The sequence below is a fragment of the Aspergillus costaricaensis genome (genome assembly GCF_003184835.1).
Source record: "Aspergillus costaricaensis CBS 115574 unplaced genomic scaffold BO79scaffold_6, whole genome shotgun sequence".
Taxonomy (NCBI): domain Eukaryota; kingdom Fungi; phylum Ascomycota; class Eurotiomycetes; order Eurotiales; family Aspergillaceae; genus Aspergillus; species Aspergillus costaricensis.
The window spans coordinates 52,196-78,506 of NW_020291806.1; the positions used below are offsets into that span (position 1 = coordinate 52,196).

General features: G+C 50.2%; 11 protein-coding genes across 11 annotated transcripts; 5 read left to right on the forward strand and 6 right to left on the reverse strand.

Moving 5' to 3' along the window:
- Nucleotides 1-523: 523 nt before the first annotated feature.
- Nucleotides 524-2,254, reverse strand: BO79DRAFT_140204 (carboxylesterase/lipase family protein; the record flags this gene model as incomplete). The annotated part of the gene is made up of 2 exons (XM_025678215.1): nucleotides 524-1,752; nucleotides 1,822-2,254. The coding sequence occupies 2 exons, from the start codon at nucleotides 2,252-2,254 to the stop codon at nucleotides 524-526; spliced, it is 1,662 nt and encodes a 553-aa protein (XP_025542566.1).
- A 454-nt stretch (nucleotides 2,255-2,708) lies between these two features.
- BO79DRAFT_285429 (Zn(II)2Cys6 transcription factor) lies at nucleotides 2,709-5,633 on the forward strand (the record flags this gene model as incomplete). Its single annotated transcript, XM_025688353.1, has 7 exons — nucleotides 2,709-2,748; nucleotides 2,819-4,701; nucleotides 4,777-4,844; nucleotides 4,936-5,017; nucleotides 5,091-5,198; nucleotides 5,288-5,443; nucleotides 5,508-5,633. 7 exons carry the CDS (start codon nucleotides 2,709-2,711, stop codon nucleotides 5,631-5,633), a joined length of 2,463 nt encoding a protein of 820 aa, XP_025542567.1.
- A 696-nt stretch (nucleotides 5,634-6,329) lies between these two features.
- On the forward strand, nucleotides 6,330-9,004 carry BO79DRAFT_251811 (MDR family MFS transporter; the record flags this gene model as incomplete). The annotated part of the gene is made up of 12 exons (XM_025685881.1): nucleotides 6,330-6,624; nucleotides 6,692-6,713; nucleotides 6,784-6,922; nucleotides 6,994-7,081; nucleotides 7,142-7,329; nucleotides 7,383-7,546; nucleotides 7,622-7,735; nucleotides 7,802-7,809; nucleotides 7,871-7,956; nucleotides 8,015-8,421; nucleotides 8,535-8,656; nucleotides 8,775-9,004. 12 exons carry the CDS (start codon nucleotides 6,330-6,332, stop codon nucleotides 9,002-9,004), a joined length of 1,863 nt encoding a protein of 620 aa, XP_025542568.1.
- Nucleotides 9,005-9,493: 489 nt separating this feature from the next.
- Nucleotides 9,494-10,614, reverse strand: BO79DRAFT_189497 (alpha/beta-hydrolase; the record flags this gene model as incomplete). The annotated part of the gene is made up of 4 exons (XM_025680664.1): nucleotides 9,494-9,908; nucleotides 9,959-10,110; nucleotides 10,184-10,500; nucleotides 10,560-10,614. 4 exons carry the CDS (start codon nucleotides 10,612-10,614, stop codon nucleotides 9,494-9,496), a joined length of 939 nt encoding a protein of 312 aa, XP_025542569.1.
- Nucleotides 10,615-11,218: 604 nt separating this feature from the next.
- BO79DRAFT_207562 (uncharacterized protein) lies at nucleotides 11,219-12,927 on the reverse strand. Its single transcript, XM_025682198.1, has one exon. It carries the CDS (start codon nucleotides 12,859-12,861, stop codon nucleotides 11,455-11,457), a length of 1,407 nt encoding a protein of 468 aa, XP_025542570.1. The 5' UTR covers nucleotides 12,862-12,927; the 3' UTR covers nucleotides 11,219-11,454.
- Nucleotides 12,928-17,224: 4,297 nt separating this feature from the next.
- On the forward strand, nucleotides 17,225-18,866 carry BO79DRAFT_278224 (MFS transporter; the record flags this gene model as incomplete). The annotated part of the gene is made up of 3 exons (XM_025687879.1): nucleotides 17,225-17,418; nucleotides 17,511-17,967; nucleotides 18,042-18,866. 3 exons carry the CDS (start codon nucleotides 17,225-17,227, stop codon nucleotides 18,864-18,866), a joined length of 1,476 nt encoding a protein of 491 aa, XP_025542571.1.
- Nucleotides 18,867-18,945: 79 nt separating this feature from the next.
- On the reverse strand, nucleotides 18,946-19,581 carry BO79DRAFT_285432 (GFA family protein). Its single transcript, XM_025688354.1, has 2 exons — nucleotides 19,221-19,581; nucleotides 18,946-19,169 (listed from the first exon to the last, which is right to left on the reverse strand). The coding sequence occupies exons 1-2, from the start codon at nucleotides 19,542-19,544 to the stop codon at nucleotides 19,101-19,103; spliced, it is 393 nt and encodes a 130-aa protein (XP_025542572.1). The 5' UTR covers nucleotides 19,545-19,581; the 3' UTR covers nucleotides 18,946-19,100.
- Nucleotides 19,582-20,809: 1,228 nt separating this feature from the next.
- On the forward strand, nucleotides 20,810-21,834 carry BO79DRAFT_214701 (class II fructose-bisphosphate aldolase; the record flags this gene model as incomplete). The annotated part of the gene is made up of 3 exons (XM_025683242.1): nucleotides 20,810-20,904; nucleotides 20,979-21,488; nucleotides 21,567-21,834. 3 exons carry the CDS (start codon nucleotides 20,810-20,812, stop codon nucleotides 21,832-21,834), a joined length of 873 nt encoding a protein of 290 aa, XP_025542573.1.
- Nucleotides 21,835-22,781: 947 nt separating this feature from the next.
- Nucleotides 22,782-23,810, reverse strand: BO79DRAFT_225572 (Ldh family oxidoreductase; the record flags this gene model as incomplete). Its single annotated transcript, XM_025683738.1, has 3 exons — nucleotides 22,782-22,940; nucleotides 23,031-23,723; nucleotides 23,772-23,810. The coding sequence occupies 3 exons, from the start codon at nucleotides 23,808-23,810 to the stop codon at nucleotides 22,782-22,784; spliced, it is 891 nt and encodes a 296-aa protein (XP_025542574.1).
- Nucleotides 23,811-24,060: 250 nt separating this feature from the next.
- BO79DRAFT_140530 (amidohydrolase family protein) lies at nucleotides 24,061-25,110 on the forward strand (the record flags this gene model as incomplete). Its single annotated transcript, XM_025678224.1, has 3 exons — nucleotides 24,061-24,110; nucleotides 24,168-24,223; nucleotides 24,284-25,110. The coding sequence occupies 3 exons, from the start codon at nucleotides 24,061-24,063 to the stop codon at nucleotides 25,108-25,110; spliced, it is 933 nt and encodes a 310-aa protein (XP_025542575.1).
- A 202-nt stretch (nucleotides 25,111-25,312) lies between these two features.
- BO79DRAFT_278227 (uncharacterized protein) lies at nucleotides 25,313-25,994 on the reverse strand (the record flags this gene model as incomplete). The annotated part of the gene is made up of 2 exons (XM_025687880.1): nucleotides 25,313-25,332; nucleotides 25,592-25,994. 2 exons carry the CDS (start codon nucleotides 25,992-25,994, stop codon nucleotides 25,313-25,315), a joined length of 423 nt encoding a protein of 140 aa, XP_025542576.1.
- Nucleotides 25,995-26,311: the final 317 nt, after the last annotated feature.

The following is a 26,311-nucleotide window of genomic DNA, read 5'->3' on the forward strand; positions in this document are numbered from 1 at the left end:
AAGAACGAAGTATAGTTGTGATTCTCCGCATTAGAGTTTACAGTAGTGAGCTTGGCATATGTCGAGAAGTCCAAGTCGGACATTCCATATCGCACTCGATAGCCTCACGTATCTATGATCTAATAGAGTGATGCGATTGTGATATATTTGATGGTTTGTGCTGGAGCGAAGCGTATCACACTTTTTGATGTTAGGGCCTAACACTCATTCGTTTATGTAGGGCTTCTATATTAGTGTTGCTTCACATATGTATGAAATCCATAGTACATGCAATGATGTCACCTGTGTTTTTGGACGAATGCATTTCGTGCCGGTAGTTTTATACTCTCAATCAATTAGGTGTAAGCATTCGATCAGCCCGGGAAGTTGGTAACGTTGTATGTTCGGAAAACTGCGAGTGACATCTTATGAGGGGATTAGTTGGAAGTATCGATTTGATAAATCATACTGGCAAATATGTCTTTCCGGGCTCGGTAATGAGCCTCGCGTGCACTAGGTTTATATGGTCCGCAGATAACTGCGTCTACCAAGCCTTCTGGGATCTAACATAGCTTGTCCATAACTCCTCCTTTTCCGGTTCCGTGGTTCGTATTGTCTGCCACTCCCCACCTAGCTCCAACAAAGTGTGGGGGTGTTCAATGAGGTTTGGCCAGGAAGCAACGCCTTCCGGACTCTCATTCTCCCCCGGACGGCCATTGGGATTGCCACATCTGACGAAGTTAGCCCAAAGCGTAGACACTTTATCGCCAACAAGGCGATCGGTATTGCTCCAGGGCCGGAGGTTGTTAGTAATGAGGCTGTTGAATGTATAAGCAAATTCTGCACCATGGTAAGCACCCGTAACAGGACCTTTCTGGTTTGTAAATCCAGGAACCTTTGGCTGCGAATAATCAGGTTGCCAGTTGTTCCAGGGGGGGATGGGATGGGTGAAGTAGTACCCGTACACGAGCGAGACCGTTTTCTGATGATACTCCTGGGCCCAGAGCGTGATATTGTTGCGTGTATTATCTCGAGCAGCACTGTTCCATGCGTCCAGAGGACCCTTCCCTGTTTCGTGATCTGTGGGCGTGTAGAGTTGATGGAATCGTTTCACCCACTTCGAGTCACCTTGACCGTATGTCGAATTCGGCCCAAGGCGACTCTCCACACATTCAACGAAGTCCTCGTACGTGAAGCGAGGCTCGTTGTAGGTGCCGCCCTCTTCACTGTTCATTCCGGCCAGGATTGGAACGTCATTAGCCGGACCCTCTGCGAAGATCTGGTGCCAGGGCTTTGGGATGACATATCCATCGAGGGTCAACCGAAATAGTGGCGGGGGACCCCAGCAGCGAGGATCTCTTCGGGTGGACAACTCGCACAGCTTGTCTATGTCATTGAACTCCCGGAGCTCTTCGATTGACTGCAACCCCAGCTCCTTGAGGAGGTGCACGCCATCATCCTCGGCCTGCTGTAGGGTACGATACGACATGGGGCCATTAGCCACGGCTGGCTCCTGGAATGACCGAGGCCCGGACTGCAAGATGACACCATGAAGGAGGCTCTTCGCCAGAGGCGACACAAGCAGGGTGTGACACATGGCATTACCTGCCGACTGCCCTCCTATTGTCACTTGGTTTGGATTCCCCCCGAAGGCTGCAATATTGGACTGCACCCAGCGAAGCACCTCGATGGCATCAAGCATTCCCATCATTCCGGAAGTGCCTGACGGAGACTCAGCGCTTAATTCCGGATGGGCGTAATAGCCGAAGATGGCTAATGGGTTTAACGTTAGCAGTCGCGAGACACTTCGCCTTCTCAAAATTTATTCAGGCTTAAACTTACAAAGTCGAAAGGAAGGGACCACAACAATAACGCCCTTCTTTGCAAGACCCGTGCCATCAAAATTGGGATCGGCGCTCCCACCCTCCCGAAAGCCACCACCATGGAACCAGACGAACACAGGATACGGCTTCTCATGCGCTTCACCGGGCTGGAACACGTTGAGATAGAGACAATCCTCGGACTGCGGATGACCTTGGAGAACGTTTATCCAGCGGGGGTCAGGGGGTGCCTGCGGACAGATGGGTCCGATCTTATGGCATTGCTTGATACCTTCCCATGGAATTACAGGCTGTGGGGGCTGGAATCGACGGGGCCCGGTGGGCGGAGCGGCATAGGGGATTCCGAGGTAGAGGGTGATGGAGGCATCCACGTCACTTGTCTTGCCCTCAATTAGCCCTCCGTTAATGGCAACTGGAGGAAACGGGGCAGTCATGTTTATGTCTGGATCCTTAACCTAAAGGACGTGCAGTTGTAGTAAAACTGGCGCGGTTCATCGACAAAAATCACATCGAGACAGCCCCTAATAAGAGTAAAGTAGGATTGTCTACTGAGCTCGACGCTCGGACGTACAGGCGGGTCCTGAATCACCAGACCAAGCTTTGATTCCCCCGGACTAATTCCCCCGCACGCGATCGGATCTTATAAAACATCAGCCGACGCTCGCCTCTGCCACGTTTCAACATCTGTTCGTCCACTCACCCTCTCTAGGCCGAGCAGCGGTAATCAAGCTGAAATCCCTCGCCTGTCTCTCGTTCAGACCAGGTCCCATACGGAGCCTGTATCTCGTACACCAACAAGTGAGTTGGCTGCCCGTCAGCTTGCCGCTACTCACGCTAGTGCAACCAAACGAGGGCTAGCATCCTGTTTCCGTTACTCCGGTTCGAGCCATGCCAGAGGAATCCCAGAAGAGAAAGCGGGCCAAGACTGGTATGTTCCTTGCTATAGAATAGAGGATGCCCAAGGCAGCCGCTGATCTACCAGTTAATCTCGCACCTAGGCTGCTTGACCTGTCGTGCCCGTAAAGTCAAGTGCGACGAGACCCGGCCGCGGTGCATCCACTGCGGAAACCTTGGGGTGGAGTGCCGCTGGCCCGAACCTACAATCAAACGTTTCTGTCGTGTCTCAACGCCGTCTTGCAACACACAGGGCCCTCAATCCATCGCTACGGGAGGTCCCCGATTGTCTGCATGCTTCTCTTGTCGTTATGCCCGCTCGAAGTGCTCCAAAGATCGACCGATATGCGCCCGCTGCCGTGCTCAAGGACACGAGTGCAAGTATCCCGAGCCCCAGGGGTCCCACTCTCTCACATCCTCGGCGCAGTCCTGGATGAGGAGACTCCAAACGGCGGAGCTGGGCAACTCCGCCGAGCTCTCGCGTCCAAGAGCCCTCACCAGCCTCACTAACTCACCAGAACCAGAGTCTACAACACATCCCAAGACTACTGATGGTCAACGGCCGGCAATGCGGCCAGTCGATGCCAGTCCCCCAGAGACATCTGATAGGCTAGACGATGTTGTCTCCGCTCCTTGTGGAAGCCAGTCATCCCCACCACAAGCTGCAGCAGGTGCCGTCGTGAGGCTGGGCCCTTGCAGGAGCATTCTACCCAGCCAAGATAATATTGAGCGTCTTGCTGTCGCTTTCTTCCGACACGTCCATGTATACCGGGCGAATGCCTTTCTGCATAGGGATCAGACTCTGATGGCTATTCGTGACGGCACACTCGGTACCCCGGTCGTCCTGGCCCTGTGTGCCGTCGGGGCGCGCTTCACCACTCCGCCCCAACCAGACGACGTGGTCATCAGCTGGGCCACCGAAGCGGCCAACTGGGTCACAACAGCGACCGAGGTCTCACGAAATCACGTTGTGGTCGCCCTTTTGCTCGCTATCTACATGCAGCAAGCTGGTCGATTTGCCCAATCTCATCTTTGGTCATCCATTGCCAATAGCCACGCAGTAAGTCTGGGTCTTCATCGCGAGCCCTCACCTGGCACCTCTTCTTTTGTTGAAAGTGAACGCGACCGGCGCCTGTTTTTCGCCTGCTATGCCATTGGCCGTTTTATATCCAATGGAGCTCCAGAGACAATTCAATGCCCTGCGTCCCGTATCAAATTGCGGCTGCCATGTGACGGCTTTAATTATCGCCACGACGTGAGCATCGAGACACCTTATGCGACGCTCGAGTCAGACGAGCCAGAGACCCCAGGCCCAAAAGGAATGCAGCGGAATGTTGGGGCCATGGGATTTTGGGTGCGACTTGTGAGCGTGAGAATGAAAATTAAGCGCTACTTCCATTCCCTGACGGAAGACAAGGAAGAACGACGCACACATCACCAACCTAGTGCCATTGGCCCGGCACTTGCCCCATGGGGTGCTTCCTCCCCATTCGCGGTGTGTTTGGCACAGTTGGCCTCCCTGTCCGAGTCTTTGCCCCCGCGGCTGCAGCTCTCCCCCGAGTTGGTGCGTCGACAACACGATGCGCCTGTTTTGGGTCAGATTGTCATGTTTTATCTCTGGTGGAACGAATGCCACCTGGAGCTTTACAGCATCGCTCTTCACGGATATCCCCAGTCCCTAGATCCGACGGGCATGTCAACCGCGCCTGCTGGCTGGATTGACCAGGCCCGTCACAACTGCTTGCGGTACGCCCAGGCTATCACGGATGTTTTAGACCTCGTGGACCGGGAAATGCCTCGCCAGCCGTTGACTATCTTTGATCACACTATTGCGCACGTGGTTTATTTGTCTCTACGGGTACAATTGGAGCTCCTGATGCCGACACTCAAGGATGGCGGGATGCGTCTTGAATTAGAGAAGAAATTCGACATGATGCTGAGGTTCATACAAAGAACAAGTAGATACTTCCATCAAGTGTCCTTGGTCGTAAGTCTTGCCCCTCGTGTCAGCTGTCAGATGCTGAGAAGGTGCCGGGGAGATCTGACATTTTACATGCCGCAGCTTCAGGAGATGCGCCGTATGTTAGCATGCCACGAGCTTGCCTCGGGAACTTTCGAGAGCGAGGATGCGTAAGTCAGGCAATTCCATCTGCCCCAGTCGTCTCTATCCCCCCCGTGCAGATACCGTTAAATTGTGTGCTACTGTTAATGGGTAAAATAGAAATTCTCAGACTGCCTCTTTGCCTTGGTTCTGCCGTCAAAAGGCGCTGGACTCCAGACGAGCAGCCGAGCAAGCTGATCTAGTGAGTCTAAGCCACTTGTGCCTCTATAAAGGCCGGAGGCTTTGCTAACCCGAGACTCCGAACTATCCATCAGAGTGCAACACACCTCGAAGCAAATCTCGCTGAAATTCTGCCTGATTGTATCCCCTTTGGCACTATGTCTTGGGTTCGCGGGTACGACGTCGATGATTCTTGCCGACTTGTAGGTACTCCTGACTTGAAAGAAATTCTCCCGTTGCGTTCATATATATATATCTGTATATTAAAACTAATTTGCCTCCGTCCGTCCAGCCCGAAGCAGCAGAAGCGTCGTGGGATATCTTGCCCAATCTGTGGATAGGAGGCTCGCACACTGGGCAAACAAATAACAACCTTGTTACAGCTATGACTGATTTCAGCAGCCTCAGTGTATTCAATTCCTGGGAACGGATGGATCCTAGCGGGACTGTGAGTTGTCTCCCTTCATATATGTTACACTACAGGCCACAGGAGGAGCTAATGGCATGAGCAGGGATCTCGATTTGATCCACTGCTTCCTAGTCCCTCGTTCGCGCATTCCAATGCAACGGGGCCCTGTGGAAATTCAAACGTCATTTCTTCGGACGCTTCCTTCTCTTTGAATTCATTGGACACGTAGGCTGTACTCGGTATTCAAACATGAACCTAGCAGCCTGTGAATTGAATCCCATTCAAATCGAGAATTTTGACAAAGGGAATACCATTGATGTATCATCATCTCAGAGCTTTCTGAGAAAGCTTTCTATAGTGATGAGGGAAAGCACCCTTAGACGTCAGTATTTCCCTCCAGGGAGCGTCGTTACACTTAGTAACCATTAGAGTATTGACTATTACAATACCACTGATTATTAGGTCTCTCAATGAACTCCTACCATATTCCCATTATTATTCGTAAATGGTACGGGCTAATTCCTGCATCATGGCTTTTCTTTGGACGATTATGAAGAGTAATGATTGCTACAACCGGCGCTGTGCGCATGGACTTTTGCGCCTGACCAGAGTGGAATCAGGCCATCTGGAAAACGATCATCGTCTGAATGCTACTTGACATCTATAGGCAGGTAGAGGCTCGGTAACTAAGTGGCAAAGTTTGCATTGGAGCCGGAATGAAATTAACCTTGAACGTCAGTTGGCGACGGTCGCCTCTGGTCCTCTGTCAGATTAAACGGTGAATCTGCAATGAAGCTCACTCGTAGCCCCCTTAGGTTCCACTACTGCGAGAAGTAGTGTTTATATAATTCCTTTCTACTAAGGCTAGCTTGCAGAGGGAAATGTGCTGTAGGGTGATCACGAGAAAGCCGTTCCCCTTAGAACTATGGCAAGCGACCGGAAGTCAACTACGGTGATAGCCGCTCCAGGCAATTGTGACAGCCCTGGAATCCATCCTCATCTGTTAACTACGGACTATGCTGTGAATGTCGTGCTTGGCCCTGTTGTGTCCACACACAATAAGAGCTCTGCAGACGAAAAACATGCCGGTGATGACGACCACATTCAGGGCCGGCGTGCGATGACAGATGGGCCAGGCAAAGAGCTTCAGACGCAGACAAACTTACTGCCCATGAAGCAGTTACTTGTGGTCTTCTCGGGTCTATCAATAGCTATGTTATGTGAGAAGATACCTCTTCGACCTAGAAACACTGGCGAGCTCATTTGACTTATACAAAATTCTCACAGGCTCGATGCTCAACCAGACTATGTACGTTCATTACATCTCTCCGATATCCGGGTATTGGCTTTTCCGCCCTAACTTGAACACACACCCCAAGCGTTGCCACTGCCCTGCCTACCCTTGGTGCTGTATTCCATCAAGCCGATATTGTCTCCTGGGTGGGTACTGCCTACCTTCTAACTTGCACGGCATGTCAACCGCTATATGGCCGGTTGACGGACATCTTTGGCCGGAAGGTAAGTCTCCCAATCCGACGACTCAGCAGTCCTGTCTATTATGCATCATTTGACTGGGCTCATAACTTTAGTTCATCCTTTTGGGCTCGCTCTTTCTTTTTCTGGTGGGAAGTGTCATCTCGGGTGTCTCGAGGGGCATGATTATGCTGATCATAGCGCGTGAGTAATCGTCACTAAATTGATCTCGCTGCTCCCCACGCTAATGCCGTTTACACTTAGGGGCGGTGGCGGGAATCGGTGGTGGAGGTATTGTTACTGTGGTTAGTATTGTCGTATCTGATGTTGTGTCCCTTCAGGACAGGGGGAAATATCAAGGAATTATTGGTATAGTTGTGGCAGCCGGAACTGCGTTAGGCCCATTGATTGGTGGTCTCTTCACCGAGAAGGTTTCCTGGAGGTGGTGTTTTGTACGTCCTCTCCGGTATACCTGACCTAAATGGCTATAGCTAAGCGTTACCAGTACATCAGTGTACCCCTATCCGGGGTTGCTATGGTCGTCGTTGCCTTTGCGCTACCCCTTCGGAAGGTCGAAGGCCGTGCATTAGAGAAGATCAAGCAGATTGATGGCTGGGGATGCTTGATTAGTTTCTCTGCGTCAATTGCCATCCTGCTTCCCATCTCATGGTATGTCCAAGAGTTCTTCCACCCACCTGCAGCATGATTTCTCCCGGGGTATAATAACCATCCGCAATTTATCAGGGCTGGCACACAGTATCCTTGGACCTCGGCAGCTGTTCTAGCACCCCTGTTACTCGGTGTAGCGCTCGTTGGAGTCTTTCTCTTTGTCGAATTTAGGGTGGCCAGGTTGCCATTGTAAGTTGTACTTTGGTTGTCAAAAATCATCAGTTATTGCGTGTAACATTAACTTTTCCATTGCAGGATTCCACGTTAGTCTCAACCACCTCTTTACCGTAGTCAGCCGTTCTTTCACAGCTGATCTCTTCTTAGTGCATATGTTCAAGAATTCGCACGTCTCTATCTGCATCCTGACATCTTTCCTCACCGGATTCATGACTTTTGTTAACCTCTACTATGTTGGAATTCCCCAGGCCTTCTTCTATATTTGCAACTCAGACTAACAACCCCCTTCAGCTGCCCCAGTTTTATCAAGTCGCCCGGGGCGACTCCGCGCTACGATCGGGTATCCTGATTCTTCCACTAATCCTCTCGCAGATTGTCACATCATTTTCTTCGGGCTTCCTGGTTTCGAGGTACTCATGTTATCGAATCAACCTCATTGTCGGTTATGCTCTTTGGACAATTGCATCGGGGTTGTTTACAATGGTCACTCCATCAACGTCAGCAGCGGTCCTCGTGATCTTCCAGCTACTGACGGGGCTCGGCAGTGGGCAGACACTTCAGACGACTCTGGTTGCTATTCAAGCTGCAGTCAAGAGGGAAGAGATGGCAGTTATCACTGGCGCTCGTAATTATCTACGAATGATGGGCTCGACTTTGGCTGTAGCGGCCAGTTCGGCTATTGTCAACAACATTGTCCGGTGAGCGAAAATGCATTTACATTCAACCAACCATTACTGCCTTGCTTTTATGATTTTCCTTATCTTGTATCACTTGGCTCCCAACGAAGTTTTTTCTTGACAGAAAATGATAGGACGAAGCTCGAGGGAATCAACTTTCCGCGATCGATCATTTCCGAAATCATCGCCGATCCTACAAAAATAGCATCCATGTCACTATCCGCGGCACAAAAATCGGAAGCACTGAATGCGTACGGTGAGTTGTCCCTTGCCACTACTTTGCTTTATTTACCTTATCTGTTTACATCCCAACCAATGATATACCCCCCTCTTTTACTTGGCGTAACGACTCATTGACTAAATGATTGCGACAGCCCACGGAGTGCAGGTCACATATTACATGATGACTGCCCTGGCCGGCATTCAATTCTTTCTTTGCGTCTTCTTCGTCAAGGACTACTCATTGAAGAGAGACGATGATCAACAGCAAAAGGAGGCTGCTAGAGCTTGGCTGGAGCAAAAAAAGAACAAAAGGGCGGGCAGCAACCACCATGCAGAACCAGCAACTGCTTCAGCTCGACAGCAAGTCGAGAACAAGGTTTAAAGTTAATACGGAACTATGCTGGCGAATAGTATTCTATCTAAGACGCTGTTACACTGGAAAATCTGGAATAGATTGATAGTTGGGTTTCTTCAGTATTATTTGTCAAATTGAAGCACGTTCTGAACCAATTTAGTCTACTATCTGCACGGCGAAGAGGTATTCTATACCTGTTGCCTTGTAGCGACCATAGAAAAAATATTCTGCTCTTCCATCCCGAACGGTTCATAAACTATTCAAATTACAGGAAGGTTGATGCGGCTATCTCTGACGATGTGGACTGTGCGAAGCCCAATAGAAAAATTATTTTCCGCCGCGTCATGGAGAGGCCGAATCCCTATTCGGGTGGCATACGAAGGCAGGGCTGTATCCCATCACATACTTCATCCATTATGGGCTATATATAAGAGCTTATTGATGATGAGGTAGTAGAATTTCTAGACTGAGGTACTAGTACTGCTTCAAATGGGAGTGCCCCAGCACGCCCCACTCTCAGGCGTCAACAACCTTTGCCCGTGCGTTCCACCAAAATTGGAGTCCATCGTTGTTCAGGCCCCCCAGGACATGCTCTGCTGTGTGGGGAGCTCCCGGGACAATAGCTTTCGTGTAAGGCACGCCCAGAGCGTCCAAGCTGGTCCACATGTGCTCATGTGCTTCGCGTAGTCTAATATCCTCGCCGCCAATGAGCAACCGCAGCTCCGGCTTGTCGCGATGGACCTGAGGGAGGATTCCCTTCAGAAGCGTGAGGGCATGATTAGAGGTGAAAAATTCCTGCGAGCCGTTGTAGGTGTCGTAAGTAACCTCAAGGCCCTCCTTGGCTAATTCGGTTCTGAATGAGCCAGCAAGTGACGACAAGGCGCCTCCGAAAACATCGGGATACTTGAGACCAAGGTTGAAGGCACCATAACTAGTCAACACTTAGTAAAACGAACACTCTACGGGTGATTGGCCACCTACCCGCCTGCTGAGTGACCCTCCAGCCAACGCGCTGATGGATGTCTAATGGTCCTGTACCGCTCATCAATGCCTGTGACGAGATCGTGGCGCATGATGTCCCCAAGGCGGCGGCTGCCGTCGTAACTGTTGATCCAGCGACCTTTTGGCAACGCCTATGAACGGTGTCAGCAGATCCGTAGATAACAATGATCACTTCTCCTCTTATTATGCCACATCCATACGTACCTGTGGTGCGACCAAAATCACCTTGGGCATAGTGCCCAGCTCCATTTTGCGTGCATAAAATTGGAGTGACCACAGCGCATGGCGGGAGCATGAAAAGCCCCCATGTAGCCAGTAGAGTACGGGGTATCGTTCTCCGTTTACATCTAAGTCATTGTAGCCGGGTGGTAGGACGACCAGATAGGAGCCCTGGGCTCCGGGACCGCGCGTTGGTTGGCTGTAGAGCTCATAGGTAACATTTTCTGGAAGCTCCCACACGTCTGTGTCAATCCACATGTGGTTGTAGCAGTCCAGAAGGCGCTTTGGCGGAGTCCATCGGCCTGTGCAAATGAATGTAAGCATACTCACCCATTAGATCTAAATTACCGGGTCGACTCACCACCGTATACGGGGATTGGGGGATAGACTTCGTCTGGTTTGTCGATAACAGTCATTTTGGGTATCCTGGCTTCAAGAAAGCTAAAATTGGGTTATTTGCTTGATGTACCAAGCAATGGGCCTTATAAATAAATATGTTGGTGGGGATCCGGGGCGAATAAGCCATGACAATTACCGGAGACTGTCGCGGATGTCGCCTACATAGGCGATGCTCGCCAATCCGCTCCGACGGTCGCGGACACGTCAACGGCGAAGAGCTGGATGGAGTTCATGTCGCTCGAGCCACCCTACTCAACAGAGATTAAGAGGTTCGTTCAGAAAGTAGGGCGGTCCGTTCTCCTCCATTCAAGGGTGAAAAGAAAGAGAGCAAGAAAAGAAAAAAAAAAAAATGGAAATATGAAACAAAATAACCCTCGCCTTCATTAGTGCTCTTCTAGTTCAACCGCAAGACCGGGCTCGGCAGTCATGGATAGCGGCGCGACTTTGGACAACCGATTGATGTTCGCCATACTACGGAAAACCTTTCACCAACCCTCCTACCCTTCTTCCTCACCATATACGGGAGAAGCCATGATGTCGATAGTCGATCCTTTCCTGGACATGCCACAGAAATTAGCCAGTCACTGGTTATATCGTTTTCTTCAAACTGGCTGGTTTGGTATTTATGGTATATAGATATTCATATTAGATACATATTTTGAGTGGTGTTACTCCGGACACCGTCAGCTGGGCGAAACGGTAGGGCCCAGTAAATACATTAGCTTATTAAGGAATACATTTAATCGTTGGACATAGCATGAGGGTTTCTCTGTGACATGATGGATGATAGTATAAGAAAGAGTGGCTTTCAGGGTATCAGACTAGGACCATGAGCATATTGAACACGACTTGAGGGATTAGTTCGCCCGACCAATCTCATCATCCTGGCGACGAGGTGGCGCTTCGGGGGTAGTAGTCGTTGTTGGCGGCACAGTGGTTTCTTGTGGGTGTGTGACTTGGGGGGAAGAAACCATCGCCATTTCGGGATCAACCGGAGTAGAAGCCGGAGCAGCAGTAGCAGTAGCAGTAGCAGCCGCAGCAGCAGCGCTGGTGGATGCAGAGGCTGATGCCGGCCGCGATTGTGGCGCCACGCTGGGCGAGGGACTGGACTCCAACAGTCGAGGACCAGGATTCTTTGCTGGCTGCTTGCTGGTCTTGACCCGGGCGGGTGCAGGACCGAGTACCGGCGGGTACTTGTACCGAAATCCCCAGACGAAGAAGAGACGCATCTTGGTCCAGAACCCCATTGCCTTCCACCGCTTGCGAAGGACCTCCCCATCTGCATCAGAGCGAGCCCGATAACCCTTCCGGAAAAAGCATAGCAGTAACAGGGTGAAGGGCAGAATAGTCAGTGACCAGCAGACAGGGAGACCGCGACGTGTTTGCCAGCCCATCATCAGGCGGCGGAATCGGATCCACGCCTCAATAAAGCCTAAGATCAACCAGAGGCCGATCCAGCCAAGTGTCAAGATGAGGGTGAGTGCCAGCGGCGTGATACCCATGTAGTAATCGTCCGTGAACCAGTTGTAACCGTCATCATAGCCGTAATAGCCGTAGTACGAGCTGCCGCTGTAGTACCCGTTCCCGCTGCTGCCGGTGTAGGCACAGCTAGAAGCAGTATACAATGAGGTAGGCCGATTGTACAAGCTCATTGACTCCAGTGAGCTTGTGGGGAGCTGCGTGGGATCAACGTAGACAATGTCGATAGTGTAAGTCGTCGGCTGAAAAGGTCTCACAGAGTCGACCGAGATCGATGTAGCAACAGCCGTGCGTGGGAGCAGATCCTGGATCTCTGTAGGCGGGACAACCTCAACTGCTGTTGTCTGGGTCCAGCGAGACGAGCAACCAGTGGGCGCCGAATATGTCATGTTGACAACGAACTTGGTACTGTGGTAAACGTCATCGTCGTCATAGCCATAGCCATAATCGTAGTCGTAATCATCAACCACTGACCCGACGCCGGTTGGGTAAAGTTGTTGAATGATAGTCACATCCTTTTCGGCGTCCTCGTCGTCGTTGTAGTAGTAGTAGTAATTCGAGGAGCCGAGGGAGGTAGCGGTGGAGACTGCCTCGGGCATGGAAGTGACGGTGGGAGTGATTTGCTCAATGAGAGTGGTGGTGTACGTAGCATAGTAATGCCTTTCTGTGGTGACCACCTCCTGGTAGTCTGCAGTGACAATCCATGGGGCAGCATAAACGAAGGAAGAGAGTTGGAACAGAAGCAGAAGGGAGATGAATCCCGAAAACGAACGTGAGGATGCCATCTCCGACGGACAACCGCTGAGGATGGTGGGTGAGGAAGGGAGAGAGGAGGGAGAATCCGAACGAGGGCAGTCCAGGGTCCATTGTGGTGTCCAACAGGGCTTATCTATAATTACCTCGAGGTTCGAGCCTCATATCACTCCACGTAGGAACAGGTGGAAATTGCTGCATCTTGATAGATTGCCTCCTCGGGTAACTGATTGGCAGGGTTTCGAAAAAGGGTCCGGAATGGAGCCATTTGGGAGGGTTTAGCGCCGGCGCTAAGACTCACGCTTTTTTTTTCTTCTTCCTTCCCCGTCGAGATAATTTCACCAGGGTCCAACAGGGCAGGATCTGATACTAATTTCTCACTGGTTATTATTCAGTCCTTGGAAACTTCCATATCCTCTCCCATCCTACTGTACACTCATGAACAAATAAACATGGGTTTCTAGGCCTCAGACAAGTCGCAATACGTCCGGATTCCTTTCTTTGTGTGGCAAACCGGACTGGGGGGCGAGAACTGTTAGCGCCCTCGCTCTTGACACCCGATTCTGTTCACGGTCGCAATCGAGTCTAGTTTATGCCACTAGATCAAACAGACTTCGACGGCTTGTTCCGAAATTCCTCCAATGTTGCCTGGCTGGCCCCTGGTGCCTAAGTATCGAGCTATCTCGTGATTGTGCCCCCTAGTCGAGAAGTTGGCTGGAGTTCGTATTCCCTTTGGTCGAATCCACTCTTCGGACAAGCCACGCCGAGGGTTGAACCCTGTGCTAAAAGATGCAACCAATCCAAAGACTCAATAGCCTGTGGTTTTGTCCATGGGGTGCCATGCAGACCACCTGAAGCTTTCTCGTACTTGTGGCCATTTTTCTGTGGGTAACGAAGGTCGAAAATAAGTGAGCTGCCCTCCATCAGACCGATCTTTCTGGTCGATGGGAAGACACCGAGTTTGTCGATTTTTGCGTACCTTATATCAAAGGTTTCTGTGCGCTTCATGTACAATATACGTGGCGTAACATATAGGTAAATTGAGTCACGAATATCGCCCGCGGGCTAGTTGTTCGACTGGCAAATCGTATAGGGAAGAGCGCCAACCCGCTCCTATGGAGCATCTCATGGCTTAAAGTCTAGGGTCATGTCGTTGGAGAGCTCCGAAATCGAAGCACTCGGTGTCATGGGTTGACAGAGTCAGATTGCAGAGAGTATCTGAATATAGATAGGCCATATAGGTATTAATGTCGAAAGTGAAGTCGTCCGCGAACTAGTACCCATTCTTGCAAATATCTTTTCCTGGTGCGGCGGTCACACCACTACTAGTCCTGGCGGTTACTGATCTACTGACTGCAAGTGCTGTAGCCTTAATGTCAACGAGGATATTGGGCAGCCGGTCGAAAACATAGACTCGGATAGATAAAAACAAGGGAATTAAGTTCTACACATGCATATCGTAAGGGACTGGCAGAATTTTATGTGAAAGTCCATCTAGTGTTTGTCATCGTACTGCTGCTGAGGTATATTCCTGTGTTGAGGCTTGGAGAGAATTTCAGCTGCTTTGGCTCGCTGGTGAATAATGAATGATGAACGCTACCTTGATCGTGAATGTGGATACTGGGCTGATGCTGGGTGTTCCAGTAATCTTAATCGCAGAGGCTGATAACTTTTCGAGCACGTATTATCGGAGCATTATATCATTCATTATCCCCTGCTGGGCTGTGATGTATAGACCAACAAGGACTGCTAGGTCCAGCTGTCGGCACAAGGTCATGATGGAGTAACATTGTAATTAAAATTGTGTCTCATATTCACAGACATGTGCAAATCTACGTTCTAGATGCCAATGGTAAGGTTATGAATCATTATCAAGTCGCCTGTAAACTGGTCCCTGAATGCAATTACTAAGTCAACTTTGCTGGAAGTGATGGCTGTGGAGTTAAAGACTACGAAAATATATTCTGCTTTATTTTGGATGGTGCTCTACGTTGCTTCTGCTGTAATAGTCTGTGTGTTGTTGATCGATGGGAAAGTGCTAACTACATACATTTCAAGGGTGATTCATCTATCAGAGTTGGCCATTTGAGTGATATGGATGATAAGTTATAATCATGGCTATTCGGGAATACCATCTCCATAGCGACTTACACGGCTGTTGTTCCTATCTAGAGCGTCGATGGGGAATCTAACGCTTGTAATAGAGCTGATGTTGCTCAAGATGAATCTGATAGTATCATCCCTATCTTTGTTTCGGTTGCTGCTGAGGACTATCTCCCTGCGTCACAGTACAGCGATATGTAGGGATCTGGCATTATACCAGCTGTTGCCATGTGTGGGTAGATTGTAGTGACCTACCGCGTCCGAAATACGGCTGTGGGAGACCTGAATTGGTGAAAGAATGACTGAGATTCAAAAAGGCGATACCATATTAGGAATATTGATTTCAGTCTTGCGGGGAATCATGAGTCACAATAATGAAAGTACTGAATAGCAGGGTTGCTCCAATCCCAATATCATGGTACAGGTCAATAAAGCCTTCGCGTACGTTCGTTTTCAACGCAACCCAGCCCAGACTGGCAGCAGCTAGCATCCGACAGTCTCTCGAACTTCCTTATGTAAGGAGTGGTCCTCGACATACCAACACCAAGCATGGAAACGCTGCCTACGCCATGGGAGTAGGATGAGCATTGAATTGTGACAGTGCTCTCTTTACCCCCTCCTTAGTCAGCTCGCAATATGCGTACAGGAAAAGTCATGTTCCAGGAACCATTGACATGATTGGCCGCCCGTGGTCTGTAAGCTCCATAAGCAGTTCATCAATCCGTGCGATCTCAGGCATTAAGCTTACTTAAACTCGTCTGCATGAAAAACTGCCACATGCTAGAGCCTCACATCGCACCATCGCCCCACAGAAGCATATCAGCATCGTTAACTAAACCGATAGTTAGGTATCCGGCTAATAGGTCAGTCATTGTTCTTCGCTGATGTGTCTGCGCGGCAAATCCCATCACTAGAGACTTCCATAGTCCCTTCCATGAGGAAGTATTCTATACATGGCAGAAATTGAAATCAGCATCCACCTCAGAACAGCTAGATAGAGGAGAACAATCAACGGAGCTACCTTGTAACCAGTTTATTGCACACAGGTCCTGTGGGCAGACCGATACAATACAGCAGTGAACGTGTTCAGAGCTTCCACCACTAAAAGCGCTTCTGTGTCCTGAACTACAAGAATTTATTGACATTGTAAATCTTGTTACCTTATTTTTGTTGTAGCCCTACTTGCTTGTATGATCAATACCTAAGAATAAGTTGAAATTGCTAGAGGCGTCATAGGGATACCATGTTGAGGTATTACTTGGGAGTACCAGAATGATGAAGATATATATTTGTAACCAGTAGTGTTGAATATGGGTTGAACTTAGATTTCTTACAGGAAGAAACAAGGAGTCTCCAGGTCTGACCAAGAGTGTTTGACCTGATATACTACTACCGTCTCCGTAGTGTTACTAGCCCTCTCGACCAGCAGATCCAGACTAGCTACTATTAAGTACCCTCGCTTATGCCTTCCTGGTCATATTTATGTGACTTTTCGTTTTCGGTCTCGTTTTCGGTTTGCCCATTTGTTCCCCATCAATTCCTGCTTTGGTATTAGTGGGTCGCCCCACTTTCGGGAAGAAAAACCCAGAAGAGCCGAGCACAGCATAACTCTGCGCAGAATGAAGACATTGTGTTTTCATGCCCTGTCTTCCCATCATAAGACTACTTAATATCGCCTGACCATGTCGTCCAATGATCTGCCCTCATCTACAAGCAGGTATATTCCCATTCTACTCCATGTGAAATAGAATATTTCAGACAAAGAAGCAAAATTTAGGAGGAGGACTAGCTGACGTAAGCTCTCCGGGATTAAGTAACTAGTTAACTAACAAATTAATCAATTTTAATCAGTTAGTCTCCTTAGTTTTATGCTAGACATCTGTTAATTATGCATCAACATAAACAGTGGCCAGGGACTAGTTTCGCTGTGCAGGGGCATTTATGATGACTGATTTATGTGTATTAGGGGCTACTGACCCTTCCCATTGGCCCGCGGATGGAAGACAGCCGAAATGATTCTGGAAACTCGTACTAGGAGTGTGGCATAACCCGTTCGGTTACTACTTTGCCATTATTCTAATCTGCCAGTGTTCCTGACGGTCGGCATAACATCCCATGGGTCAACATGCGATGGGGCTGCGGCCAATTCGTCCTCAAGTCGTCTGAAAATCCCCCCCCAGCATAAAATCTGGGGCATTGCCCTTCTATCCAGTAGATGTAGTCTGCTTACCCCTGCTTCCGTTCTTTTCCCCCTCCCTTCCAAATCCTTCTACTATACCGAGGAGGGCCAAGATGGGTGCATCCGATACCCTCGCCAACCCTGACTTGGAAAAGGGTCAGCCGCCCGCAATTCTGCAGCCCACTGAATTGCATTCAGACAACGTCGTAGATTATGATGGCCCCGATGACCCCGAAAACCCATTCAACTGGCCTCGCTGGAAAAAAGGCCGCCAGTTAGTTCTAATGGCGTTCAACACCTTTATCACGTATGTCTCGCTGCTGCTGCTCTGATTTTGCTTATCATATCCTCTTCCGTGCTGTACGTTCTTGGTATTGATGGCTAATACCACCAGGGTAGACCCTTGGCTTCCTCCATGTTCGCCCCCGGGGTGGAGGACGTTATGATCGATTTTCATTCCACCAGTACAATGCTCGCCTCCTTCGTGGTGTCCGTCTATGTCCTGGGATATATGATCGGCCCTTTCTTCATCGCCCCGCTCTCGGAGATTTATGGTCGGGTGCCCCTCTATCATGCATGCAACATCCTGTTCCTCATCTTCACCATCGCCTGCGCCGTGGCCCAAACCATGCCACAGCTGATCGTCTTTCGTCTTCTGGCTGGTACCGCCGGCGTTTGCCCCCTCACCATCGGCTCAGGCACCGTGGCCGACATGGTTCCCAAGGAGAAGCGCGCCGGTATTATGGCCATCTGGGCCATGGGGCCCATCCTTGGCCCCGTGGTAGGACCGGTAGCTGGTGGCTTCCTCGCTGAAGCTGAAGGCTGGCGCTGGGTATTTTGGGTGATTGCGATCGCTGTAAGTCTAGACGTCCACACTCCAGCCCCCCTCCTCCTAATCACCCGCTAATACATGGAACATCTTGGACATAGACCGCAGTGATGAGTATACTGTGCATGATTTGGTATCGCGAAACTTATGCCCCCGTCATTCTGGAACGGAAAGCGGCCCGGTTACGCAAGGCTACGGGCAATCCCAACCTGCGTTCGGTCCATGATCGTGGCCAGCAGGCGCGTGAGCTCCTTCTGATCGCATTGGCTCGCCCGATTAAGCTCCTCGTCAAATCGCCCATTGTCCTCCTCATGGTGCTCTTTGCCGCCATCACCTATGGCTACTTGTACCTGATGTTCACCACCATCACCTCCATCTTCGAGGACGTCTATCATTTCTCCCCGGGCGTCGCAGGCCTGGCATATCTAGGGTTCGGTGTGGGCTGTCTGATCGGACTCGTCATCTGTGGCGCTGTTTCCAATCACATTGCGCGCACCCATTCGGCTAAGGGGTGTTTCACCCCAGAATCACGCTTGCCGCCCATGGTCTTCGGCTGTTGGGCCATCCCCATCGGCTTGTTTTGGTACGGCTGGGCAGCCAAGGCGCAAACGCACTGGATCGTGCCCATCCTCGGCACTGGTGTCTTTGCCATTGGCCTGATGACCGTCTTCATGTCGGCCAGTACCTATTTGGTCGACTCCTACCTCCGCTACGCCGCCTCGGTGACGGCCGCCAATACGGGTCTACGATCGCTGGTTGGGGCCCTGTTGCCCTTGGCTGGACCTTCCATGTACGATGCCCTGGGCTTGGGATGGGGCAATTCTCTTCTCGCCTTCATTGCGCTCGTGATGTGTGCGTGTCCGCTGTTCTTTTGGCGGTACGGGGCACGCATCCGGACGCACCCTCGATTTCAGGTTAAGTTGTAAAAGATACCCTAGACGTGTATAGACAAAAGCATTCATAGAATAATGTACATAGAACATCCTATATTACCAAAGTTATATCCGAGTTACCACCTTCCCCCCCAATGTCTCTTGTTCGTATGAGATGGACGAGGTTACATATACCGACGGTGAGTGGAGTGTTCCGAGTGACGTTGACTGGCTGCATCTCGTGAATATAAGATTTTGATAGAGCGGCGGCTGGTACGTATAATGTGGTTAGAAAGACCTTCCATCAACTTTTTTGTAATTTAGTTTGTCCAGATCACAGTCCTCCAGCAAACGGACCTGGATCAATTAGCATCACCTTTGGCCCTTCAATTACACCGATGCACTCACATTAACTGCTATGATTGGTGGCGCGTCCTCTGCCACCAGCCGGATGAAACAACTGCTCCCGCAGGTCCCACAAAACTCGTGCTTCGCCTGACGCCGGCCAAATTGGTACGTCCGGGTTGTTTCGTCGCCGCTCTCAAGGGTGAAGTCTTTGAGCGAGGGGTACACGAGCAGGTACCCATTTTTGCTGCAGATAGAGCAGTTGCAGTCGACGACGGGATATTCGGACAGAGGCGGAGACAGCGAAAAGCGGAAGCTCACAGCGCCGCAGTGGCAGTTGCCTTTGTGCATGCTCTGCTCTGATGTTGGGGTAGGGAAGAAGGACATGATGATCGGTTGATAGGTTTGGGCATTAATGGCCGTGGAATGGAACTTGTACTCCCTTCAGCCACCTCGTCTTCCAGGGCTTTGCACTTCTTTTAAAAGGAGTGCCGTAAGCAAGGCTATCCCCACACCAATCTCACGTCAGCGCGGATAACCGCAGCTCCCCGCCAATACGCCTGATGGTAGTTTTTCTTCGCTCTATCAGAGGCTTACTATCTTCGGGGTCTTTTGATTACTTTGACGGAACCATTTTCTTCTTTCATTTTCTTCATCTCCTTTTCATCTAACTCTTTATTTATGCATTATCTTTCTCTGTTGTGGAAAATCAAATTTATGACAAATATTGATCCCATATTTCTCCCAGTACATGAGGCACTCTAGAATATTCTATATTCTTCATGAGGCTTTTGTCTGAATGACTTGGACGCGTAATGCCGCGATGACACAAATTGTTCTGAAGCACGCGTTTAATATAACCCCGATACCTACTAGGGATAGAGGTTACATATTGATAGGATATTTAGATAGTTAGATCAAATATTAACCTTACACATAGAGTGTGAGGAATATATTGACCAGCATGCAACTAGACCGCAGGTCCATCCCACACCGAACCATCTCAGCACAGGTAATATGGAATACCTCTGGTACTACTTTCCTACCACAGTACTATATCTGCATATCCTGCGCGGTAACTGCCTGGAATTAATTCAATCTGATCCCGTTCAAAGGCATGGCCGCCTCAAACTTTCGACGTAGGATGGTGTCTAATACAAATTCATACACGACCCATGATATCCGGGCCTACTACCGTGAGACCCAACTACCGGGAAAACTGTCAGCATGAACACGGCCCTTTCAAGACACTACATTATCCATTTCCTGAACAATTCACCAGACCATGATATGAACTACATACAAAGAAACTCTGTCTCAGGTACAACTCCCCTGTTTACGCAGGGCCGCCCAGCTCCTCCGGAAGAAGCCACGCTTCTCACCGTTTCCCTTCAAACTATCCATGGCAAGTTATTAATTTGCAGATAATTTTAAACTAGGTATACGATCACCAGGAAAGGAGGGCCACTGATCGCGGCAACCGTTCGGACTCGGTAAAGGTGCGCTCGGAATTCCCCGTTGACGGAGCTGTCCTCGGAGGCAAGTCCGTCGGGACTGAGCTAGGTGACGCGTTGAGTATTAATGTAGAAAAGTGACTACTGCCTCAAATGTTCCAAATCAACCTCTTGGTTCAACAGAAATTGGCACGCAAAATGTCCACCTGCTCTCAATCTCACCACACTAACCGTTCGCGCTCCATCCTCCATGCCGCAAAGAATGGCAAATACGCTGTCGGCGCCTACAACTGGTACATATTTCCCCCGTGAATCAGTCTTCCAGCCCAATCCTCTCCCACTACGAGACCTAACGAATTAACCAAAGCTATAACACCGACGGCATCATGGCAGTCATCCGCGCCGCCGAGCGCGCGCACAGCCCCGCCATAATCCAACTCTTTCCCTGGACTATGCACTTCCAGGGCGCACACTTCATCCGCTTCGTCGTCGCTGCTGCGCATGCCGCTTCCGTCCCCATCGCTGTGCACCTAGACCACTGCATCGAACCCGATGACATCGATTTCGCTCTCACACTCCCCTTTGATTCGATAATGATTGATGGGTCCAGCATGGATGAGGCTGAGAATGTCGCGCTCTGCGCGAGCACGGTAGCCATGGCGCATGAGTGCGGTATGGCGGTCGAGGTTGAATTAGGGCGGATTGAGGGTGGCGAGGATGGCCTTCCTAACATGGACCTAGGCAGTGTGGTGACGAGGCCTGGCGATGCACGGGAGTTCCTGGAGGCGACTCAGGCAGACTTTTTGGCGCCCAGCTTTGGGAATGTGCATGGGGGCTACGGGGTTGTGGGAGCAGAGGGATGTTGGGATTTAGAGATGTAGGCTACTCCTCATTTCTCCAATGTGGTTAGGTTGTGAAGATCAAAGGGCCACTGACTGCATTCATTACTGTGCAGGCTCCAACAGATCGAAGAGGCCGTCCCGTCCACTCCGCTCGTCCTGCATGGTACGCATCCGGTCTCGGACGAGCTTTTCCTCAGGGTAATTGAATGTGGCATGAGCAAGGTGAATGTTAACCGGACGGTGCGCGACAACTACACGGCGTTTGTGGCGGAGAATGCGGGAAAGCTGGAGTTGACGGTGCTCAAGGTACGGGCAGTTGAGATCTACGCCGAGTCGGTGGAAAGGGTGATGAAGTTGTTTGGCTCGGCAGGCAAGGCTTGATCCCGCTTGAGTATTCATAGAGAGTGTGGTATCAGTGTAGATTCTTCCCGAATTGGCCTGTCAAGGATGCGTGCACCGAGTATATACTTCAAAACCTAGTCTGATATCAGGTTTTCCTTACTAAAGATCGATGTTTTTATGTGCAGAACAAAGAAATTGACACCAGTAGAATGTCAGCATTCTGTTCTTTGCAATATCCAATAGTTACATGTCCACATTTCACTCACTACCCGCCCAAAGACCAGTAGTTGAGTAATTCTTTCTTTCTGAAAAAGTAAAACAAGTCGACTGGCGAGGCGATCAACACGCGGGAAAGACGGATCTAACCGAACTCTTCGGTAGCGGTCCGATGGGTTGGCCCGGCCATGGCCGACCGAGGGTGGGGTTAATGGCTACATTTCTGAAATAGCAGTATATGGAAAGAGTGAATCACGAGTATGAGCATCCCAGCAAGCTCAACTGCACAGGCTCGACAACACTCTGATGTAGCTGCCTGGCAATGGATGCCTTTCATCTAGTTGGGAAAAAAAGTTCATACAAACAGTAGATGAACAAAAGGTCTCAGGGCACTCGAAATGTGAGAAAATGGTAACGATCATGACTTGAGGAGGTATTGGTATAAATGAGTAGATAGGGACGCGTGGCTATTATTGTCTCCATAGGTCTGAGATGTAGTTACTTATATATGTTTGGCAAATATGATAACCATTGAATGATAACCTGGTCTTACATTATCACAACCAAAATTGACGAAACATTCCTATAATCACATATACCATCCTAAATTATAGTATCCGTAGGTATAAGTCAAGGTAATCAACCATTGACCTAGGTGGGTGAGTTCAATATAATTAAGCGGACGTCGCGAGACTCTGAACGACTCATTGTATGTTCTCAATGAGAGCATTGCTATACGCCTTTACATCGTCTTTTGATCTTCCACGATTTCAACTTAATGCTAGCGGACAATCCGATAGTGGTAGTTCTGGGACACCATAATGCTTTGCGGCATCAGCGAAAAGAGTCTTCTCCGCATCCGCATAGGGAATGCCCTCAGCCCGCCTCTGCAACCCCAACCGGTGCTCGGGCTCCCCAGGAAACAGCACCTCCGAAAATCCGGGCGCCGGACTAACCCCGTGCACACGTTGCGCAAGTGTATCCATTCAAGCTTTGAAATCCTCCGTGCTCATGATGACATCGGGCTTGACAGCAATAAAGCAGTGGCCTACATTCTGGGGCTTCATATCCTTATACTGGTCTCCAACCTGTCCGCCAAACTCGGCGCCTGCCAAAACACCCGACATAATGTCCATAAGAATCGCAATACCGGATCCCTTCGGCCCTCCAATTAGCACCATGCTGCCATTTAAGGCGACATTTACGCCCGTTGTCGGGTTCCCATCTGCATCTAGGGCCCAGCCCGGAGGGATAGGCTCACCACAGCGTGCAGCGCGTCGGATCTTTCCCTTAGCAACAACAGAGGGCGCCATGTCAAGAATATATGGTACCTCCGTGTTTGACGGAGCACCGGCGGCAAACAGCGAGATCCCGAGGAGCGTTTCTTTCCCTCCGAAAGGGGACATCTGTTTGGCGGAATTGGTGAAGACAAGCGAGATCATATTTGCCTTAAGTGCTTGGAGGACGTATGTTACTGCCATGCCAAAACGATTGGAGTGGTTGACCGTTACCATCCTGATGCCATAGATTTCTGCACGCTTGATAGCTTCGTCCATACCGCGAGTTGCGACGACGAAGCCAAAGCCGTTATCTCCGTCCAGGTGTGCAACTACCGGGGTTTTGTCGGTGATCTTGATGCTTGGCCGGGCGTTGACCCGGCCGTTGCTAACGCGATCAAGGTACTGCGGAAGCCTTGCAAGACCATGAGTATCCTATCATCTGTTAGATAGTACTAGAAACAAAGTACTTGGGATTCCTACGACACCGCGGACATCGGCTAGGACTAAGCACTCTGCCATCGAGCGTGCGTCCTCTGAGGGAGTATATTTATATAGCTTCCAAGGTCGGAAGTTCCGAGAATCGGATGAGGGAAATCATCAAAATACACTTTAAGAATGGCAACTTGGTGGGACTGCCGGTAGTCGCTGGTGTCTGCAGTTTTCCAATTATGCCTTTCAAGTTTGCTGGCCTTACCCTTCTACAGACAGTGCGTTTGTTACGTACAGTAATAGGCTCCACTAACATTGACAGTTGTTTTTTCTCGTCAGCATGACAATCGTCAAGGCTAAAGCCGGGCTAACAGTCCCGAAATATGCTTGGTCATTCCCCTGGCTCGTGGCAACCAACTATTCACTTTGGTGTTGACTCGAAGATAGGGACTCTCATATTCATATCATCGAATCCGACAAGTTCCCCCTCAGTCCTGACAGTGGTGCGTGCTGTTGACCGTTTTCAAAACGTAAGCCCAGATCTGACCGATTTGCCCTGCTAGACTACACCCCCAAAGCTGCGACTCGCGAGCAGGCCCTGGCATTTGAACGCTCCGTCGGCATTCAGCATGCCGTCATTGTGTTACCCAGCGTATATGGAACTTATAACAGCGTCCTTATCGACGCCCTACGCTCCACCAACGGTACTTATCGCGGCGTCTGCGTCTTAGACCTCTCGGCGGAAATCGATAACACTACCCTTCAAACATTTCACGACGCCGGCGTCCGCGGAATCCGCATTAACTATGGTAACGAAGGGACAGACGCACAGATTACCGCAGATACCATTCGCGCGGCGTTGATCGCGCGAATTCACAACTGGATCCTGCAGTTATGGGTCCCTATCGCCTCCTTCAAGTCCCTTCACCCTATAATTCCAACCCTGGGGGTACGCGTCGTAGCGGACCACTATGCTCACGCGATGACAGCTTCCCGTACGGGCAATCTACAAAATGCGATCGATCCCTTCAGCATCCCCGGGTTCCGAGAAGTGGTGGACCTAATGCGACGAAATCACCTTTTCGTTAAGATCTCGGCGCCGTACCAGAACTCCCGGGACAAGCCGCTGTATGGTGATCTGCGGGTTATCGCGGAGACACTTATGCTGCCTGGACCCGACATGGTGGTTTTTGGCAGCGACTGGCCGCATACGGCGAGTAAGGAGGGGAATGGGGCTGGAGGGAGATTGGTTGAGCAGGACTTTAGGGACGTCGACAATCAGGCTATTCTGCAACAGACGCTTGAGTGGGCCGGAACGCAGGCGCAGGTGAGGAGGTTGTTTGTGGATAACCCAAGAAGGTTATGGGGGTGGACCAACACGGAGTCGTGATATGAGACATTGTGGCAGGGGTGGGTTGTGACAGGCACCTGTTGATCAATATTGTATTCCTGCCGCTCGCTAATGCTAGTCTATTCCATTAAGCAGTCCAGGTAATGGAATATCAATGCAGCTCTCGACCGCTGACTTGAGCTATGTGGCAATGAAAGCCGAAGCATACTTTCCCACTTATTATCGCCGATACCAACGATATCTACTCAAAAGTGGCTCTGTCTTCGTCAATGCAGTAATGCATCATATCCCATAGATGTTACATTCAATGTGCCATACATTGTTAGTAATATACACCACAGGATCAGCAGAAGCATGCTCCAATGTTGGGGATGCTCTATAATTAGAGGCATGACGGTGATAGTTGCCTCCTCAGCAGAGAGAAACTCCTCAAGCATGACCAGTGGCGATTCACGAAGGAGGGTCTGGACATGTCGCTGTAGCTGGCCCTTATCATGACACACTTTCACTCCATAGCTACCGCGTCCTCGAACAGGCTTGCCGACGATTGGGTACCGGTCGATATGGTTGATAATTTCACTGATATTTTCAGGACTCACCAGCCAGGACTTTGGTAAGGTGTAGCCTCCAAGCTCCCGTAGTTTATCGTTCAGATATGCCTTGTCATCAAAGCTTTCAACCAGGCCTGGCGGCTGACCCACTACGTAGATCTTAGAGGCTACAGGTGTTAGCCCAGAATGCGTGGTGCCCTGCTGGGCCGCGCTGTAAATTCCTTCCTCCGTGTCTGGGAACGCCCAGCCTTCATTGGAGGAGACTGGGGCCGAAGGATCTGACTTTATGACCTTCACGCCCTTCTGCCGAAGGGTGTAAGCAATGTCTGCGCCAGAATCCTGATAGCCTGGGAAGGGTTCAGCTATAAGCATGTCTCTGAGGGTACTGAGGGCTTACCACCCGGCTTGCGAGGCTTTGTGACGCCACTGATCACGGGTGGTTCAATAGCCTGGCGAAGAACGGCCACGGTCGGGGTCTTTGTGCTAAAAGCACAGATGGCCTGAATAGACTTTCTGACAGATTATGAAGCAAACATGGTAGTAGTTTGTTTGAAGAATCAGAAGCTGAAAGGGTTTGATGATGATGGTTATTTTAGGCTGTGGTTGGCCTGCTGGAACTCTCCAGCCGTCGGCTCTTTTCTGCGCCCTGGGAAACTCCGCACTGCTTTTCGGCGAGTCTCGGAAGGTCA